At 37.6% G+C, this 19,278-nt stretch overlaps 1 protein-coding gene across 4 annotated transcripts in view; it reads left to right on the top strand.

Annotated features, from left to right (window-relative positions):
• The window catches only part of LOC122801123 (guanine nucleotide exchange factor DBS-like), a 3,406,519-nt gene that overhangs the window by 498,689 nt on the left and 2,888,552 nt on the right, over nt 1-19,278 (top strand). For all 4 annotated transcript variants that reach the window (XM_044070650.1, XM_044070651.1, XM_044070652.1 and 1 more), the window contains exon 2: nt 7,579-7,662. In XM_044070650.1, the coding sequence (XP_043926585.1) occupies nt 7,579-7,662 (84 nt within the window). The remainder of the gene's footprint in view (nt 1-7,578; nt 7,663-19,278) is intronic.

The following is a 19,278-nucleotide window of genomic DNA, read 5'->3' on the forward strand; positions in this document are numbered from 1 at the left end:
TGAAGAACAGACAAAATATGAGCTACAATGCGCAAAATAAACAGAAGAACAATAGTGCTTTATTTATATTAATATTGGAACTTGTATCAAACTTTGAACTTGTGAAAAACTAAAATACAATTTTCTTTTATAGAAAATAAAATTAACTGCGTCTGCTTCTTCATTGTCTATATATATGTATGTATAATACATTTTTTTGGTAGGATTTATTTTAGGTGCAAAATGAGCATATTTTGCATGCCCCTTTTAGCCTGTTAAGCAGTCAGATTGCTTAATATTCCGGCCTGTTTTTCTCTATCACACACACACTGACATAAGCACAGCAGGGTTTGAGAAGGTTTCTATTTCTAAACTCACACATACCTGGTTTCATTTATCAGTTTATGTAATATTTGCATTCAGACACTAAAATGGCAGTGTTTTAATCACACATACAGCACCTTGTAACTTTTTGCATATAAATTGCAAAAATATGAAATGTTACACATAAAATATTTGATTTCCCTAACTATAAGGCTATAACCAAAACAGGAATTTGTTTTAAAAAGTATTCAAAGACTGCTTATTCTTAACAGGGGGTATGGCTCTGCTGTAACATTTTCATCCAAACAGTGTAAAAGTTGTTTTTAGTCTTTTATTAATTAAAATGGATTACTTATCTAAAAAGATGCACCAGCAGTTGTTAAACAAGTGTTTCTTTGTTACTGGGATCAGTGCCAATCACCAGATCATGGTCAAATGGGGCCCTAGGCTTGGTAATGGACAAGCCCCCCTCCAACCATTCCAGTGTCCCATTACATGTCTCTATCTCCAATTAGCATAACCACTGTTCATATCTGTCAATATCCATACTATTTTATTTTCTACTATTTTATTCTCTACTTTTACAATTATTACAGATATTTGGATTTCATTTAAATTTCGTTTAAAACTTTTATTTTAGATTTTATAAAAAAAAAAAAAAAAAAAAAAAAAAAAAAACACTGACAGCTATTTGCTAAACAAAAGAAACCCCTTCACATTCAAAACAGGCTTAGCATGAGAACCATTATAATTCTCTTCCCTTAAAACTCACATTTAGTGAAATTCATCTGGCAGCCTATTGAACTACAACAGACACGCTGGGATTCATCCTCAAATAGCATATAGTGATGTAGCCATGTGAAAGGTGCAGGAATTCAAAGACAAATGCATAATGCATTTAATAACAGCCTGGGACAGCCCACTGGACACACGTGTCCCTCCTTTTGAAGCAGCCCAGGAGTATGTCTGGTGAATAACTTCACAGGCTCACACAGAAGAGAAGGCTGAAGGAATCAAACCATGTACTACAAGAAGCACCTTTTTAACAGCTCATTGCCTTATTCATCTGCACTAAGTGCTAGACAAACTGTTATACTAACATTCACAGACTGTAATTCTCAGTGATTTACAAAAAGGAAAAAAAAAAGAGTTAAAATGACCTGGCAGTTGATGTAGACAACTAAGGTTCCTGCCACCTGTACTTATAAGGTTCAGTGTTTGACTCAACTAGAGTGCCTCTTACTGGGGCATTTTGCACACGCACAGACAAACATACACCACAAGCACACAGAGGTATTAATGATAGATCTCTAGTAGAACACTCACTTCCTCTCCTAACAGTGCAGTGTTGTCACCAACTGGATCAGTTTGTCATACAAAATTGCTGTTTACCTTTAAAATAAACCAACCATTAAATATTTATATGGTAGGAATAGCATTAAGCAGTCACACTCCAAAATATGAATGCCAGCAGCTGTTGAGGTATTAGGTCTACATATAGACTTTTTATACTAATAAATAAACTGGCACAAGCTTTGAAATTCAGTTAATAAAAATCTTTTCAAGAAATGCATGGAAATTAAGTAATGTGCATTGAACAATTAAACATAAAAGAAGCTATACAATTTCACAATGAAATATAAAGTACATGGGATTACAACATACAGAGAACATATGGAAGAACTGTATGATTCACCTTATCTGATACCATCACTTCTAGTAAATATCCACCACCAATTAATATATAAAAAGTAACTGTACCGTTATTCGTTCCTGCTTTATTTAACAAAACATTTCATTCAACCCATATCACTTGCCAAGTTGCCACAATATTGTGTGATTTCAGAGATTGTTATGTTAAGTAAGGGGATGCAGTGGGTGAAACCCCCTGCATGTGGTAGATTATGGAAATTTTGATCTCCTACTTCACCTAGGCCTTTGTTGTTTTTATATTTTCATTGCTATGTTTCAACAAAACATTCTATGAAGATACTGGACCAGATCACTAAAAAATAAATGCCATCTGCATTTGCTGAAAGTATAAAGTATTGTTAAAAAAAAACATACTCCATCTTTCTTTTCTTGTGATCATTCCTTAGGCAAAATCAAATGTAATCAGTACAATTCACATGGCTCTGCCTGAAAGTCTGAAACAGATTGCATGGAAAGATAATAACTACCTGGTTTTAATAGTCTCCCCATTTCCATAACTTATGGAGAAGTTGCTGGTCTTGCTTAAACAGTGTGCATCTTTTTTCTTCTTTCTAGCATAACAATTGCCTTATGTTAGCCCCCTGCATTCTTGACTTCTGTAACTTTCTGGATGCTACCAACTCTCCAAAAGACTGTTTTAGTTCTCTGCCAATGTTTCCATGGAAAATGTTAATTTTCATTTTATGTATACAGCTAACTTGATCTTTAAACTTTTCAGTCACGGAGATATTAAATTAGCCTTATTGAAGTGGCAGGGTACCATCAAGAGTTGTGTGTATTTTAAATGGTTTGGAGCTCCATTTAGAAACAATAAGTACAGAATCAAACTTACTTTTTACCCCTTGTACCTTGCTAACTTTACCTTCCCAAATATTTCTGTTTAACTGGTCCTGAATCAGTATAGTGAAGCGGTAAGGAGGGGAACCATATATGATCACCTTCTTTGACTTTACAGCATTGTTGAAGATGAAAGGATTAATACTAAATTACCTTTTACATGCCACAGTCTTACTAGTCCCAAGCACCAGTGTGACCATTTTAAAACTAATACTTTATCTTAAAATGAAGGAAAGCTGGGTTTACTCAGGATGGAATCAAGATGTGACTTTGCATTAAGTACAGTCCCAAAAACAAAACCTACCTAATTAAAAACATCCTGAAATGCTTAGAGGACTACCCATTATAATTTCTGTGGAAACAACAGACTGGAATTAAGTTTAACTGAAAATATCACTTGATTCTGTTTCATTGCTCAATGATATTATAAAACAATCTAGTTTATACTTTGTGTTTATCTTACAATATTCACTGTTCCTTTTCCCCCTGATTTTCAGTCATTGAATCCCCTACTCTTTTCACAGCTTATTGGTTCATAGGTGTTTACTAGGCTAACGACTACAAGGGCCTTTTTATGCCTAGCCATGGTTAGTTTTGTTGTATCCGCTCACTGTTCAACCCCAACCCAACTGCTGTCTACTCCACTTTATTAACCGTCTTTGTAACCAGTACCATGTAATGTAAACAAAGTAACATGTGGGGTAAGGTTCTCAGCCCCAGTTGAATGAATTGTTTGTCTTTTCGGCTTTTCCCAGTTAGGGGTCGCCACAGCGGAACTCCGGTCCACTAATGATTGGCAGTTGATTTTTATGGTGCCGAGTTGCCAGTCCAATGCCTAACCTTCAGCGAAGACACGCTCATTCACGCATGTCTTTCAGAGGCCACTCAACCGTGGGGAGGACATGCAGACTCCACACAGAAGGCACTCCAGCTGAGAATCGAACAGGAGAATCTCTTGCTGTGAGGCAACGAGTATAAAAATACACATTTTTTTTTCTTTTACCTGCCGCCAGACATAAATCTGATCCTGGGTCTAGGATTCCTAGGTGCTGGGCAGACTGGTCCAGACTATGGACTCTGCTCAAGCCCGACTGCACTGCACTGCAGAAACTCCAGAAAGTACTACTTACAGTTGCAGTTCTTCTTGCTCTTCTTGGCCTTGCTGGCAGAAGTTAACTTAAATATTATTTAAAACAGCTCCTCCACTCACTGGAAACTGTATGTGTGTGCTGCTGCCTGTTGCTGTGCTACCCGCCTGACTGTTAAACATATGAGAAGTACTATAAATATATGTACATAAAGGTAAACAGTAATATAAACCCACAGACACACAGTCCGAGCCCTCAGCTGAATTCTGACTGGCTGGCAGTCTGTCTTGTGAAGCTGATATCATCTCACATGCCCATGCACATGAAGACATCAGCAACAACTTCAACTAAAAAAAAAAAAAAATGGTAATTGAAGGGGCCACTCAGGAATTCGTGGCACCCTGTTATTTTGACCACAAAACTGGTAAATAGTGAGGAATTTGGTACAGTTGAGAGGTATGATGGCTTTCACCATGAAAACACAAATTCTTATTTGGAAGAAATGTACATTGGAGATGTACTGACTTTTGCTTACAATTAAAGGGTACCACAAACAGCGATGTGCACTTTTGTTCGAACATAGGTTCCCAGGCCCTACCACAGTAAATCTCCCTCAAACCACAAAAAAAGTTCTTGAGCCCTAATTACAGATAAGAAAATTACTTTGGGTGTCCCATGCAAAAAAAAAATTCTGAACTAGAGAAGTAGACCACCGCAACCCACACACATACATAAAGACACACAGAAACACATGTAAGCATGCATACAAGCACACATAAATACAGACACACACACATACAGATGCTGCTGTGGCTAACACATTGTTCACTGTTATTGCCTACTTGCCTACTATTGTATTATGTTCTGCTTCCAAGGTGCACTTTTCATTTTCCTGTTGTACCTTGTGCTGTGCTGCAGTCCTTGTTCATATTACTGTGTGCTTGTTGTTGCATTGTGCACACTTCATATTGCACCATTAGCCCTGGTAATGTAGCCTGCCTTGTCTTCCTGTTCCTGCTAAACTATTTCCTCCTGCTGTAACACTCTGCCACCACCCACATACCTACCAGTTGTGTTGTTTTACTTCACACTTTCTCCATTGCAAAATTATCAGTTCCTGCTATTATGGTGTTAGCTCACTGTTGTAATACAGTGAGAACAGTACACAATCAACCTTGTTTATGTAGTTTAGCCTCTGTTAATGCAGCACTATGATGTCCTGATGGGATACTACTGTGCAGTCTCCATACTCCACTGTCAGTGGATCAGGCATACTGTGCTCTTTCTCCATACTACACATTTAGCCTTACTGTACTCTCTCAATGCTATACTGATATCATACTATGCTTAATTACTATAGTATGCTGTTATCCTTGTTCTTATACTGTGTTCTGTTTCCATAGTGCATTGTTGTACTCTGCTCTTTTATCATACTATACTGTTAGCCCTGTTGCTATACTGTACTCTGTTTCCATATTACATTGTTGTACTGTGCCCTTTGTCTATAGTACATACTGCTAGTGCTACTTCTGTATTACTATTAGCCTGCTGTTTTGTTATTGCCTTTTATTTTATCTTTGCTAACACTGTTAGCTCTGCTGTTTTACTGTGCTATCTCCCTACGATATTGTTAGCCCTGCTCTTTTACTGTGCTGCCTCCCTACTACACTGCTAGCTCTGCTGTTTTACTGTGCTGTCTCCCTACTATACTATTATATTAGCTCTGCTGTTTTGCTGTGCTGTCTCCTTACTATACTATTAGCCCTGCTGTTTTACTAAGCTCATTCTCTATACAATACAGTTAGTGCTCTTTATCCATACTGCATTGTTAGCATGCTGTTATGATGTACTATCTCTCCATGTGTCACTGTTAGATGTGCTGTTGTATGGTGTTCGGCTTCCAAAAATAATATTAGTCCTACTTTATACTGCACTCTTACACCATATTACCATTAGCTGTAATGTATATTTGAAAAAGTACAGTGGAAAGGCACTCTAAAATCATCAAGAAAACAGTCAAAAAGTGCCTATAGTGTAGAGTAAAACACTTTCCAGGCTGAATTTTATTCCAAATACACATGGAACTTCACAGGTAAAAAGCATACATAAACGCCTTTGCAGTACATGCGTTTTCATCTCCGTAATCAGACTTCCTCAGATGACCAGTGTTACTCTCTGCAGAAACTTTAACTCGTTCAGATGAATTTACAATTGAAAAGAAAAATACATAACTCTTTGATATGAATTAAAATCGAAAAGACTTTTTGACTGTTTTCTTAATGATTTTAGAGTGCCTTTCCACTGTACTTTTTCAAATATACATTACAGTTACACTGGGTTTCTGCTATCGGTAGTTAAAATTTCAGTGTCAAAGCAGGCTGGGTTTGTTCCAAGTCTGTTAGTTATGCCCTGTATGCCATATGCATTTGCCAGCTTTATTTTCTCCTTTATATTAGGTCAGCAATGCAGCCTTGACAGGCAGTATTTAAACATTTAAAATCAGTGAAGTAATACTTTAAGGATAACTGCAGTGCATAAACTTTTGCAGGAATCTACTTTTACATTTTTGTAAGTATATTACTTCTTTTCAAGGGTTCTCAAAATGCATTTTTTTCTGTCAAAATAAAAACAGCTGCACAGCTTGAGTAATACCCTATATGTGGCTTCTTTGAATTATTTTAGAATCAGTGTGCAGTTATTCTAGCTTTAAAGATGAATGTTAGACAGCTGCAGTCTGTTACAGCTACTGCAATGAATGGCAATCACTGGCACTAGTTGGAAAACATGGCAAACCTGCGCAGCGTCTGTCACACAGTAGTTTAAATCTCGGTACCGAAAAACAGTTGTTGAGCTAAGCAGTTTAAAATTACATTGCTGAAAATCCCTTTAGACTGCTAAATCCCTGTAGTTGCGGCCTGCACTGCTAACCTACTTGGGTAAGGTTGAATTAAAGTAGTCTAATTATGGGGCTGTAGAGCTGCAGGGTGTGACTGCCAAATGCTCCGGTTGCAAGCTGTTTTTCTTCTGCTTACATCTATCCTGCCTTTTCCTAAATTTAGTTAGTTTGGTTCACAAACTTCAAAAGCTGATGCTTTGTTCTTTTAATACCCAAAGAGTGGGAATATGTCTTCCAAGCCTCCCTCAACAGTAGCTAGTGCTTTTGTGAACCACATTTTGCTGGCAAAACACAACCCCCCAATCACAAACAAGCACATTAGAACAGAGTATTATGGGAAGGGGTTGCATATGGAATGACAACTGCTATGTTTCAGAGTACTTCATTATGAAACGATGTTTTGCCTAGCATGTTCAGAAGATGCCAATTAAAAAATAATTATTAGCCTCTGACTTACTTTAGAATAAACACTAGGGCATATTCATAAAGTGAAATGGAGCCATGTAAACATAAATGTTGATTGCATTAATACAGCTCAGCATCATGTCTGTTTTTATTGTATAAACTAGGCCTTGCCTGTCATGAATCCTGAAAGTAAAGAGTATTATTTGCTAAGCTGCTGCTAGACAGGAACGTGTAAGGCTTACTTTTGCACATCATGCCTAATCAAACCCTATGATAATATTTGATGTTTTGTGTAAACACAACACAATTCACCATTTCTTTTCCTTCTTTTTCCAGATGAAATCATGCAGCAGGAGGTTCGCCCTCTGCTTGCCGTGGACATCATTGAACAACTTCACCGACAGTTTGCTCTCCTATCAGGTAGAGAGACTCATTATTTGTTAATCTGCATTTTCACAGTCCTGAGATACTGCACAGCATGGATAAAAATCAACTTCTTGAAAACTGGATTTTTGTGATGTACCTATGAGAATAATTCAAATATAATTAATTTTCATGTACTAAGGCTAATTACAGAGAGAAATCAGTTTTGCTCGTCTTGCAGTTATGATTATTTCTACACAAGCACTTTCTCCAGACATTTGCAGTGCCCATGTAGGATGGAACAGGAAGAAAGATAATTATATCTCAGAAAAATTAAATTGTAATTGATTTAATGATAAATGTAAACAGCAACCACTGCTTTGTAATTTAGTGTACTACAAATGCACTTTGAAGAAAACAGTCTCAAAGAAACAAATAGATTATGTATATTTCAAATTTGTACTTGGGTGGGCAAAATATTTACAAACCTGAAGAATGAAACATTGATAAGATGGAACAGGCAGTTATTTATTGCTACACCGTGTCCTTGTTTAAACTACATTGCAGCCAAGGGCTGTTTCACAAAGAGAGAATGCTCACTGGAGAATATTGGTCAATAAAGTTAACTGAAGCACTGTCAGGCAATGAATTACTAAGAAAGATCATGTGAGGCAAACAGAAATGCACAAGAAGTTAAACAATTTCACTCTGAAGAGGTTAAATGGCATTGTGTTTTTAACCTTATGTAGTACCCTGCAGCTTTTTGATTCTGAGCTACTTTTCTAGATTCCTAGTTCTGCATGTTAATGCTGTGAAACCATATCTCTTCTTTAGACAGTCTATTAGATACCTGCACTAAAAGGCTTAGTTTCCTTGCAGTTAGACAGAGATTTGTTTTTTTTTGCCATGACATTCTTTCTTTTACAGTTAGTATGACATTATAATGCAGTTTAATTTGTAGCTCTGCTTTTGCTTCCACACCCTTGTCATGGTACAGACAATGCACAACAATTGCATTTGGTTCCTAGCAGGTTATTTGCAAGTTGACTGTAAACAATTCCTATATATTTGTATCATGATACTGTTTTGTATATTCATGGACAACTAATGTCCTTCACCTGGTAACTGTATTGTTACAGTGCTGAGACGTTGCCTTGTTAACAATGAATGACTATGAAAATGAAGCTCTAGAGGTCACTGATGTTTAATTTATTTATAATACTGATCCAAATGGACTACTTTTAGATATAGCCTGGGAAAGAAGATACATGATTAGGAAATAATAAAATATAAGTATAACAAAAATGAAATCTTACATGCAAAGATCAGTATGTTTTAGGTGTTGTATCATATTTACAGTTGTATTTATGAACTAAATTAAGTCAATGTGTTAATGGCCAGTGTAACTACAAGACTTCAGCAAGTAGCATTCTGTTACATATGATACATGGTCAGTAGGTATGACGGGACTGGAAGAAGAAGGGAAATGGTAGGAGTACGGATGTGTTAGTTAGTGTGTATATGGAGATGACTAGAAAAAAAACAATTGCTTTAGGTTCCTTAGGAAACTTGGTTGTATTGCAGGAAATGTGAATATGGTAACTGTGCTGTCACTTTACTGGAAACATTTATAGTTAGCCTCTTTTACCAGAAATTGTTTGAGCAGACATTCAGGAAGAAGGTGCTTAATTTGAGTTTTGAGGGTGCCACAGCAGAGAAACTATGATCCTTGCTATGAAGTTTGTTCATTGTGGCCTATCATTCATGTGGATTCAGCATGTGCTCCATGTGTTTGTATGGGTTTTCTTTGGGTAGCCTCTTCTATATATGTACTATACACATATACATTCAAAAAAGTGCTTGTGCGTGTCTGTGTGTTGTATGAGAGCAGAGTAGGAGTGTGTGGAATTTAAACTAGTCATTAGTTGCTGTATAAAAGAGAAGGTGTGTGTGTGTGTGTGTGTGTGTGTGTGTGTGTGTGTGTGTGTGTGTGTGTGTGTGTGTGTGTGTGTGTGTGTAACACACCTCTCAAGTGTCCAAATTTAACATCCTAGTTTTTGTCTGTTTCTTATAAAGTTTGTGGTTTTCTGACAAATCGGGGAGGACTAAAGTCACTAAATAATAATGTGTATATGAGTTTCAAACTTCACATCCTTCACAAAATGCATGCTAATACAAATCCTGATATTTTAGCAACTTTTTAAGTTAGAGAGAGCAGTACTTAAAACTATCCATATTTTTTCGGCCATTGCATGCACATTATTTAGGTGTTGTCCTGATTTTTTGCACTAAGAGGTTGAGCAGTATCAGCATACCTCTCAACTGTTCAGATTTTTGCCTCATATTTCTGGCCTATTCCTCATAAAATTTGTGGTTTTCTGGCAAGTAACTGAGGACTGAAATATATAGATTTCATATATTTGATTTCAGTCTTCATTTCCTTCAGAAAATGCCTGCTAAGACAAATGCTGTAATTCTAGCATCTTCTAAGTCTGTAAAAGCAATATTTATAATCTGTCCCTGTTCTGGGGCCTTTGAACTCCTCCCACTGTTTTAGGCTTTGTCCATCTTTCTTGTGCAAAGAGGTTGACAGGTATGGAGGCAAGGTATGTAACCTCCAAGTTGCCAATTATTTGGTGCATTTTAAGGGGAGACAGGGGTACTGCATTCCTGAGTGTGTCTTCCTTTGTATAAGAAGCCTAGTAACTATGAACTTGTCATTTTCTCAGTCATTCCTTTTACAGTATTACCAGCTTACCACTTTTTTTTAATGTAATGTAGGCAATTAATTCTTCAAGGACAGCAGGCACTGAATTTGTAGAAGTACTGAAATGTAAAGTTATTTGCTAGTAACAGACTCCTCATTATTTACATATCTCCAGTGGCAGCTGGTGACTTCAAATAAAAGAGGGCTGCAGGAGACAGCTGGATGGGTGGGGGCCAATGGGAAGGGGTGTGGCCAACTAGAAAGGGGCAGACCTATACTCAAAACCACTAAAACTGGGACTTTAAATACACTGCCGTGGTGACAAGCTATCATTATGAGAATCCAATCAAGACAAAATGAAGTGGAGAAGAAAAAAATATTTCAATGCATTGGCTACATGACACCTTACTTAATATCTAGATGGAAACAAAAAGGTTGTGTGGCATGACAAATAAATTACTTTTAAATACATTATTGGAATGCCAGTCAAAATCAAGTATAAAAAAACAAGCAGCACTCAACTCAAACCACTTCTCCTTGCACTGCAGTTCTAATTACAATTTATATTCAGCTTTATAAAAGTACCAAGTAATATGCATCCAACAACATGTATCTTCTGAATAATAATGAGCATAAGCCAATAGTAGAAAAATATGACAGAAAACCAGAACATTCTGAAAAATCAAGGACAGATGAAAAGCCACTGTACTTGTGTCTACCTTGGATGGGAGGATACTCTGTCTGCACATTTAGACTGTATAACTGTTCCTTGCCTTGCTTGGACACATCCAAAGTCACTACATAGGGGAGTGGGGTACAACAAGTATGTCACAATTTGAAATGTCTCTGGCTGACGGTGATGGCCCCTGACACATTTATCATACTCTCAACCTCAGAGCAAGAAATCTGGACAAAGCCATAAATAAAAGTGGGACAAAGGCCCAAAAATAAGGACAATTTTTAAATATTGCTCTTACAAATTTAGAAAGCTAATAAAATAGTAGGTATTACATTTGTATGACTTTTCTGAAGGGTATGAACTCTGAAACTCAAATGTCTGTCATTATTTTCTAACTTAAATCTTTAATGATTTGTCACTAATTTACCAGAAAATCACAATTTTATGAAAAGCAGACCAAACATTTGATGCAGAAATCTGGATATTCTGCAAATCTGTATATACACACACACACACACACACACACACACACACACACACACACACACACACACACACACACACACACACACACACACAGACTCTCTGCCTCCATATGCATTTTAAAATTCTTCTCTCTAAAAAGAAGGATGCAGCAGAAGAGCATGTAAAGTGTGTGTGTGTGTGTGTGTGTGTGTGTGTGTGTGTGTGTGTGTGTGTGTGTGTGTGTGTGTGTGTGTGTGTGTGTACATACATATCAAGAGACATAACAAATGCAGCTAGTCGATATATATTGTTGTTCTTACAAGGTTATCCCGGAATACCGTCTCACTTTTGGGTTGTGAGATACAGGCACATTATTTTACATTTTGTATGAGAGTATAAGCAGGTACTTCATTAAACATTCTTCTAAATTATCAAGTGTCCTGACATCTCTTACACTGCATCTTCCATATCAACCACCTCTGTCCTGCAATTTAGGCAGCTGCTTTAATTTATAATACCACCTTGGAATCAAGTTCCAACTTGTCTAATTTGTTAGCATATTGACTTAATTATTTTTCCATTCATTCACTTATTTAAATTTGATAATCTGGACTTGACCTCATGGGCCACTTTTTGTCATGCTATCATTACATCATAAAAAAAAAAAAAACACACCCATAAAAAATCAACATTAATACTGTATAAGGTACAAAACAAAGAATACCAATTATAGAAAGTTTCACAGTATGGTAGGACCTCCTGTTTGTACAGAATAATTGCATTATGACTCCCTCCTCGATCACGCAGATGTGAGAAAGTATTGTTAAAAACTATGTAGTAGCACACATACTCAGACCCTCCTATGTCCACTACTTTGGTAACTCAAACAAAGATAATTTGATCTCTTTGACATTTCCATTTCTAACCCTTTTAAGCAGTGGTAGGTATATATTGTTTTTAGGTATCTTTCTTCAGATGATGTTCGACAGCTTTTCACATTATATTTATTTCCTTTAAATGCATCAAATATTTCTCGAAAGATTTGTGCCATAAAACAGTATTTCAAATTTTCAAATCTGTTCAGTTTCATAACTCAATAATGCTTCTCTACAGAAAAAAAAGCTTGCCCATAACTCTTTCAAGCTCACTTCTCCTCTTCATTCACTCACCCATTTGCTCCCACCCTCACTTCTTTTAGACACTCACTCATTCTCCCCACTGGCTCCCTCAATCACCTTGCACACTCACTCATCCATTCACTTCTCTCACTAATTCCCATCATACACTCTCATACTCATTTATTGTGCAGTTCACATATACTTCTGAATGCTTTGTCTAAAAACTCTAAAACTACTACTAATACAATAATAAAATAAAATGATGTCAGGCTTTATGGAAAACTTTATTTAAAACTTAACAAGTGTCTAGTGCCTCGCTCCCTGGAAGGCTTGTGGCTAAGGTGCCAAAGTGTTATCATTTTTTTAAATAAAAGTTTTCAACAAAACCTATTATTTTCTAAATCAAGTTTTCAACAAATGCTTAACACCATTTTATTTCTCACCACTCGCTAAAGTCTGTAACTTATAAATGATTCTGGAATGTTCATAGTGTAAGGCACACTCTCAAGTTTCAACTTAGATGGAGCTGCACATTTAAAGAAAACATATCGAATGTTATGTGCAGGACAAACTCAGGAAACAATACCATCCAAGCTCTTCAGTGCAACACTGTCTTGATTTTTTATGATGTGTTTCAAATTAACAGCCAGTGCTTATTAATCCAGTGACTGACTATATGACATATCCAAAATATTAAATGTAACTCCTTTAATCCACAAAAGTTGCTTAAACTTAACACAATATATATAAATTTAAAATTAATTGTTTGGCATATAACAATTCCCGGATCTCTTGGAACTGATAAAACACAGATTAGTAAAGGTCGGAGTTCTGTACATTCTGTAAAAAGTCAATTACCATCGGCAGGCAGCACATGTATAAAATAAATTACAACAAACATCTTTCTTTTCTGAAAATTGCCGGCCCGTTTTGCCAAACAAACTTCCTTTCAAGCTATAAACATTATTATTACATAATATATTGACATTTAGCCTTAGGAGTCGGACACCTACCTCATTAAAGTTAAAAAAAATGTGAGTGATTGTCTGTCTCCATCTGATCATGAACTGAAGTTATTTTTATTATCAATTCAAGTTCAGTCCAAAAAAGCAAATGAAACAAGTTCTGTCAATAACGGCAGCACCATAGCAAGTAACCAAAGTACTGTACTGTGCTACACTACTGATTATTTCTTAATCTCTTTTTCAGGAAGAGAGTGAGAACCAATCAGTACCTATCCAGCCTTCCATGTCGCATACGTGAATTTGGACGTGACAATCCGATCCCCTTCCACTTTACTGTGTGGTTAAACCACATAGACTTCTGGGCATCACACTAATGCCTTCTGTCCTTAGATTTACAGAAACTAATTAAAAAAAAAAAAAAAGAACTTGCTGAGCATGTGCAATTCGAGTGCCAGGACTTTGTTAGTCAGTCGGTCTCACTTAGAGCCCTGCAGCCAGGCAGAATATTTAAATAATTAAGTTATAAACATTTTATTTTTAAAAATGTTCTTTTCTTTCTTTCTTCACAGCTGGGTGGGCTGAAGTCCTGCAGCCCAATGGCACCAGCCAACACTGCATGTCTCTTTAATGCAGAATTTTAATTCTGTAGAGATTGTATTTACTGACTGATACTGGTGGATTGTAATGACAGAAGTTTGAGAAGCCTTTTATGGTTAAAATTTCTGAAAAGGACAGTTTTGTCATTATTGGCTCTTACATTTTGTTTCATTACTTACTGGAAAAATGTTCAAAACTACAAATTTAAAACACACACTAACAAGTGGTGCTTTATTATACAAGGAATATAATTTAATACAATCAGGAAGATGAATCAAAAAACACATACATGAATACATGGCCATAAAAATGTGTTCAAGGAGCCAGTAGTTTGAAATTAGCCAAAAGGTAAACTTAATTCTCCACTGGCCAGATGCATTTTATTTGAATGTGGGTTTTAATGCTGTTTCACTGAATGTGAGTTTCAATGGCAGAGAAGTTTACTGCTCATGCTAAGTCTGTTTTCATTCTGAGACTGTACTGTTTAGCAAATTGCTATTGGTGTTTGTGAATTTTATTTCAATATCTAATCATTGTAGAAGTAACAGTATACACACTGATAGGTTCGAACAGTATTCATGGTAACTGGGGAGAAATAGCCAAGTAATGGAACACTGGTATGTCTGGGGAGGGGGCTGCTCAGGGGCCCCAATCTAAACCCTGACTAGGGTCCCATTTGACCATGATCCAGCTCTGCTAGTAACTTAAGTATGAGAATAGTTTACATGGCCCTTTTAAATCCTGAAGAAAAAACACACTCTGTGGTGGAGACATCTTCTCCTTTAAGGAGGACCATGAGTGCTTCACATGCACACATGCCGACCCGAGTAGTGGGTTGTGGAAAAATACCATTTTCAAAAGTTTGTCTCTGTCCACAAAGGTTTGGGAACCACTGCTCTACACCAACTTCCAGACTACTGACAGAAGGGAGTTTGAATTTCAGTACATGTTCAAGGGATTATGAGTTTCTGTTCATTTTCATGGAATTGTGAGCTTCAAAGGAAGAAAGTTTACTGCTGCTCATGCTAAGTCTGTTTTCAATATACAACTAACTGTTTTGTTACACTGTGTTGTAGAATTTGAAAGCAGTGTTAGTAGTATAATTGCCTTTGGTGTAGAAGGCTGTGGATTCTACTTCTACACCTTGTAGAATAGATGGAATGCTTGTATTGCATTACCCTTTTGATTGCTGATTATTTGGTGCATTTTAAGCAGGGGATAAGAGTTCTACAGTCCTGATTATGTCTTCCTTTGTATGAAATTCCTAGTATCTGAACTTTTTGTCAGCTTTAGTCATTTTCTATTGCAATATTATCAGTTTACCAATTTTTTAAGATGTAATATAGCCAATTAGTTCTTCAAGGGCAACAGGCACTGAATTTTTAGCTGAAACATTGAGGTGTAAAGTTGTTTGCCAGTAGCAATCTCTTCATTAGTTACATTTTTCTTTAATGTGGAATTATTCAGATGATTTTACTTTTGCAGAGATTGTGTATTGAGTGATATTGGTGGATTGTAATGACAGAAGTCTGAGTGGCCTTTTATGGTTGAAATTTTCTGAAAAGAGTAGTTTTGTCATTATTGGTTTATACATTTTGTTTCATTGCTAATTAAAAGAATGTTTAAAACTACAAATTTAAAACACATTCTCACAAGTGGTGCTGCATTATACATGGAATATAATTTATTACAATCAGGAAGGTGAATGAAAAAACAAATAAATGTATGCATGACCCTAAAATGTGTGCAAGGAGTCTGAAAACAGCCCAAAGGTAAATTTAATACTCCACTGGCCAGATGTATTTTCTATGAATGTGGGTTTTCATGCCATTTCAATGGCAGAGAAGTTTGCTGCTCATACTAAGTCTGCATTCTTGGCATATTGTTTAGCAAATGGCTATCTGTGTTTGTGCTATTGTAGCTTAAGCTACGGTACACAGGGAGGAGAGAGGTTGCTATTCTACTTTCACTAAGCTGTAAGGCTCGCTCGCCTAGCCCAAAGTAAACTAAACTCTTTAGATGAACTTAAGCAACCTTTCAAACAAGGCACATGGGCTTCTGTTTTCTGAGGACATGACTTTTATAGTAAAATATGTATGATTGGGTGTGAAGGTAGATGAAGGCTGCCTGCACTCTATTGTAACAAAGCTGACAAGTTAATTCTTAGATTGCAAAACTTGGAGCCGATATGTCTGGTTGAAAGAATTCTGCCTATTGTTTTGAGACCAGAGTTAATGGCTAGAATTTGCATGAATAATTTATTTTATTGCTCTGGTTCCTGAGCAGCTGCAAGATCAAAGTGGCCATTAACCTCTGAGAGTCTGTTAGCCTGGGAACCAGAAAGAAATTATTTAATCTGAAATGAATCAGTGGTGCTGTGTTATCAGTTTAAGGACAGAAAGAATGAGAGCATTTGTCTTGAGAACATCCAACATCACCAGCACCACCTGTATCTATATGAAAGTAGGATTTTAGAACTGTGTTTTCTCTTAGAAATAGCTAGGAATTAGGAAGATTAGACTTGAGTGTTTTTCTGTGTTGATGTCAGAACTTTTCTATGGTATTATTTTAAGTATTTCTCTGTGATCTCTGAACTCTTGACTAGCACTGTGTAGTAAGAAATATTGCCTTGTGTTTTTATTATTTCTTCTTCTTCTTCTTTCGGCTCTTCCCGTTAGGGGTCGCCACAGCAGATCAACTGTTTCCATTTCATCCTGTCCTCTGCATCTTGCTCTGTCACACCAACCACCTGCATGCCCTCTCTCACCACATCCATAAACCTTATTTTAGGCCTACCTCTTTTACTGTTACTTGACAGCTTCATCCTTAGCATCTTTTTCCCAATATACTCTGCATCCCTCCTCAGCACATGTCCAAACCAACGTAATCTTGCCTTTCTCCCATTGTCTCCAAACCTTCCAACATGGGCTGACCCTCTAATATACTTATTCCTAATCCTGCCCATCCTTGTAACACCCAGTGCAAATCTTAACATCTTCAACTCTGCCACGTCAAGCTCTGACTACTGCCTTTTAGTCAATGCCACTGTCTCCAACCCATATAACATGGCTGGTCTCACTACCCTCTTGTAGACCTTCCTTTCACTCTTACTGGTACTCGTCTGTCACAAATCACTCCTGACACTCTTCTCCACCCACTCCATCCTGCCTGTACTCTCTTCTTCACCTCTCTTCCACACTCAACATTACTCTGAACTGTTGATCCCTAAACTCATCCACCTTCACCACCTCTACTCCTTGCATCCTCACCATTCCTCTATCCTCCATCTCATTCACACACATATATTCTGTCTTAGTCCTGCTGACCTTCATTCCTCTTCTCTCTAGAGCATATCTCCACTTCTCCAGGGTCTCCTCCACCTGTTCCCTACTCTCACTACAGATCACAATGTCATCTGCAAACATCATAGTCCACGGGGACTCCTGTCTGATCTCGTCTGTCATCCTGTCCATCACCATTGCAAATAAGAAAGGGCTCAGAGCTTATCCTGGATGTATTCCCACCTCCACCTTAAATGCATCCGTCACTCCCACCGCAGACTTCACCACTGTCACACTACCCTTGTACATATCCTGTACCACTCTTACATACTTTTCTGACACTCCCGTCTTCCTCATACAATACCACAACTTCTCTCTAGGCACCATGTCATATGCTTTCTCTAAATCCACAAAGACACAATGCAACTCCTTCTGACCTTCTCTGTACTTCCCCATAAACACTCTCAGAGCAAACATCGCATCTGTAGTGCTCTTTCCTGGCATGAAGCCATACTGCTGATCACTAATCATCACCTCCCTTCTTAACCTAACTTCCACTACTCTTTCCCATAACTTCATGCTGTGACTGATCAGTTTAATCCCTCTGTAGTTACTTCAGCTTTGCACATCCCCCTTATTCTTAAAAATCGGTACCAAAACACTTTTTCTCCATTCCTCGGGCATCCTCTCACTTTACAAGATTTCATTAAAAAGGTTAAACCTTCCAACTGTGGCTGTTTTGTGTAGAGAGAATTTAAGCTCTAAAGTATATTGAATATATATAGTGATACTGTACCAAGTCACTCCAAATAAGCTTTGCTGTTCAGTCACACTTACCATATGGATAATAAAATTGCACAGTAATAATTGGACACCTTTCAATAAGTGCTTTTGAGTAGCTGATAAATATTAGTGGGTGGTGGCAAGTGGTACTACCATATAGTCTGGGTAAAAGTGGCACAGCTGGAGAACCTGGGCCAGCCTTCCCCAGGAGTGTCTGTGTGGTTATATATAACTCTTATCTCAAAGTGTGTGTGTGTGTGCCAGCTACTTGGGCAGGGACACGAAGCACTGGTTGGACAGAGAGGGTGCTGGAGATTTTAGCTTGTCCACTAGGTTGAGATCTGGACCCTATAGCTGTGCTAGTGGGCAGTCTTACTGGAGACCTGGAGAGAAAGAGAGAAACCAGCCCCAGACTGACTGTGATCTCTGTGTGCTCTTCAGGGAAACTGTACTTTACTGTGTGTGTATTTGTTATCCTTCCCTGTATGGATGCCCCTCACTGGTATTAGTGGTGAGGACTGAGGCTCCTTGATTGCTGAGCCAGGGCACATTGCTGACATATTAATTGTTTGTTAGTGGTGGGATATCCACACCACATATTAATTGGTTGGCAAATACTAATTGGCTTGTAGTGGTGTGTGGGTAGAGTGAATTCCTGTAGCTTCTGTACAGAGATCACTGAAGGTGTTTTGTACTCTAAATTAGCCAGGCAGTAAATACTCAGAGTTCAGATCACAATTGTTTTATTTCTTTTGTTAGCTTAGTTAGTCAGGGAGTGCAAGCAGCATATCAGCATAGGAGTACGGAAAGGTGAAAAGGAGCCAGCTGGCTGAGATGTGCCAGGCTAGGGGACTGATGCATGGAAACCTGACTAAGGCAGATATGATTTCAGCTTTGGTCACAACTGCATCAGAAAACAGCAACCAGGAGGACGATCAGACTGGCAGTGGAGGCGTACTACACTTAGAGAATGGACAGCTCAACCTTTCTGCAGAGGACTTAAAAATCTATTTGGAGCTAAAGAGACTTGAGTTGGAGGCCAGGCATTTGGAAATAGAAGCAGCTGAGAGACTGAGGT

The sequence above is a fragment of the Protopterus annectens genome, chromosome 4.part1 (genome assembly GCF_019279795.1).
Source record: "Protopterus annectens isolate FY-2018-M chromosome 4.part1, PAN1.0, whole genome shotgun sequence".
Taxonomy (NCBI): domain Eukaryota; kingdom Metazoa; phylum Chordata; order Ceratodontiformes; family Protopteridae; genus Protopterus; species Protopterus annectens.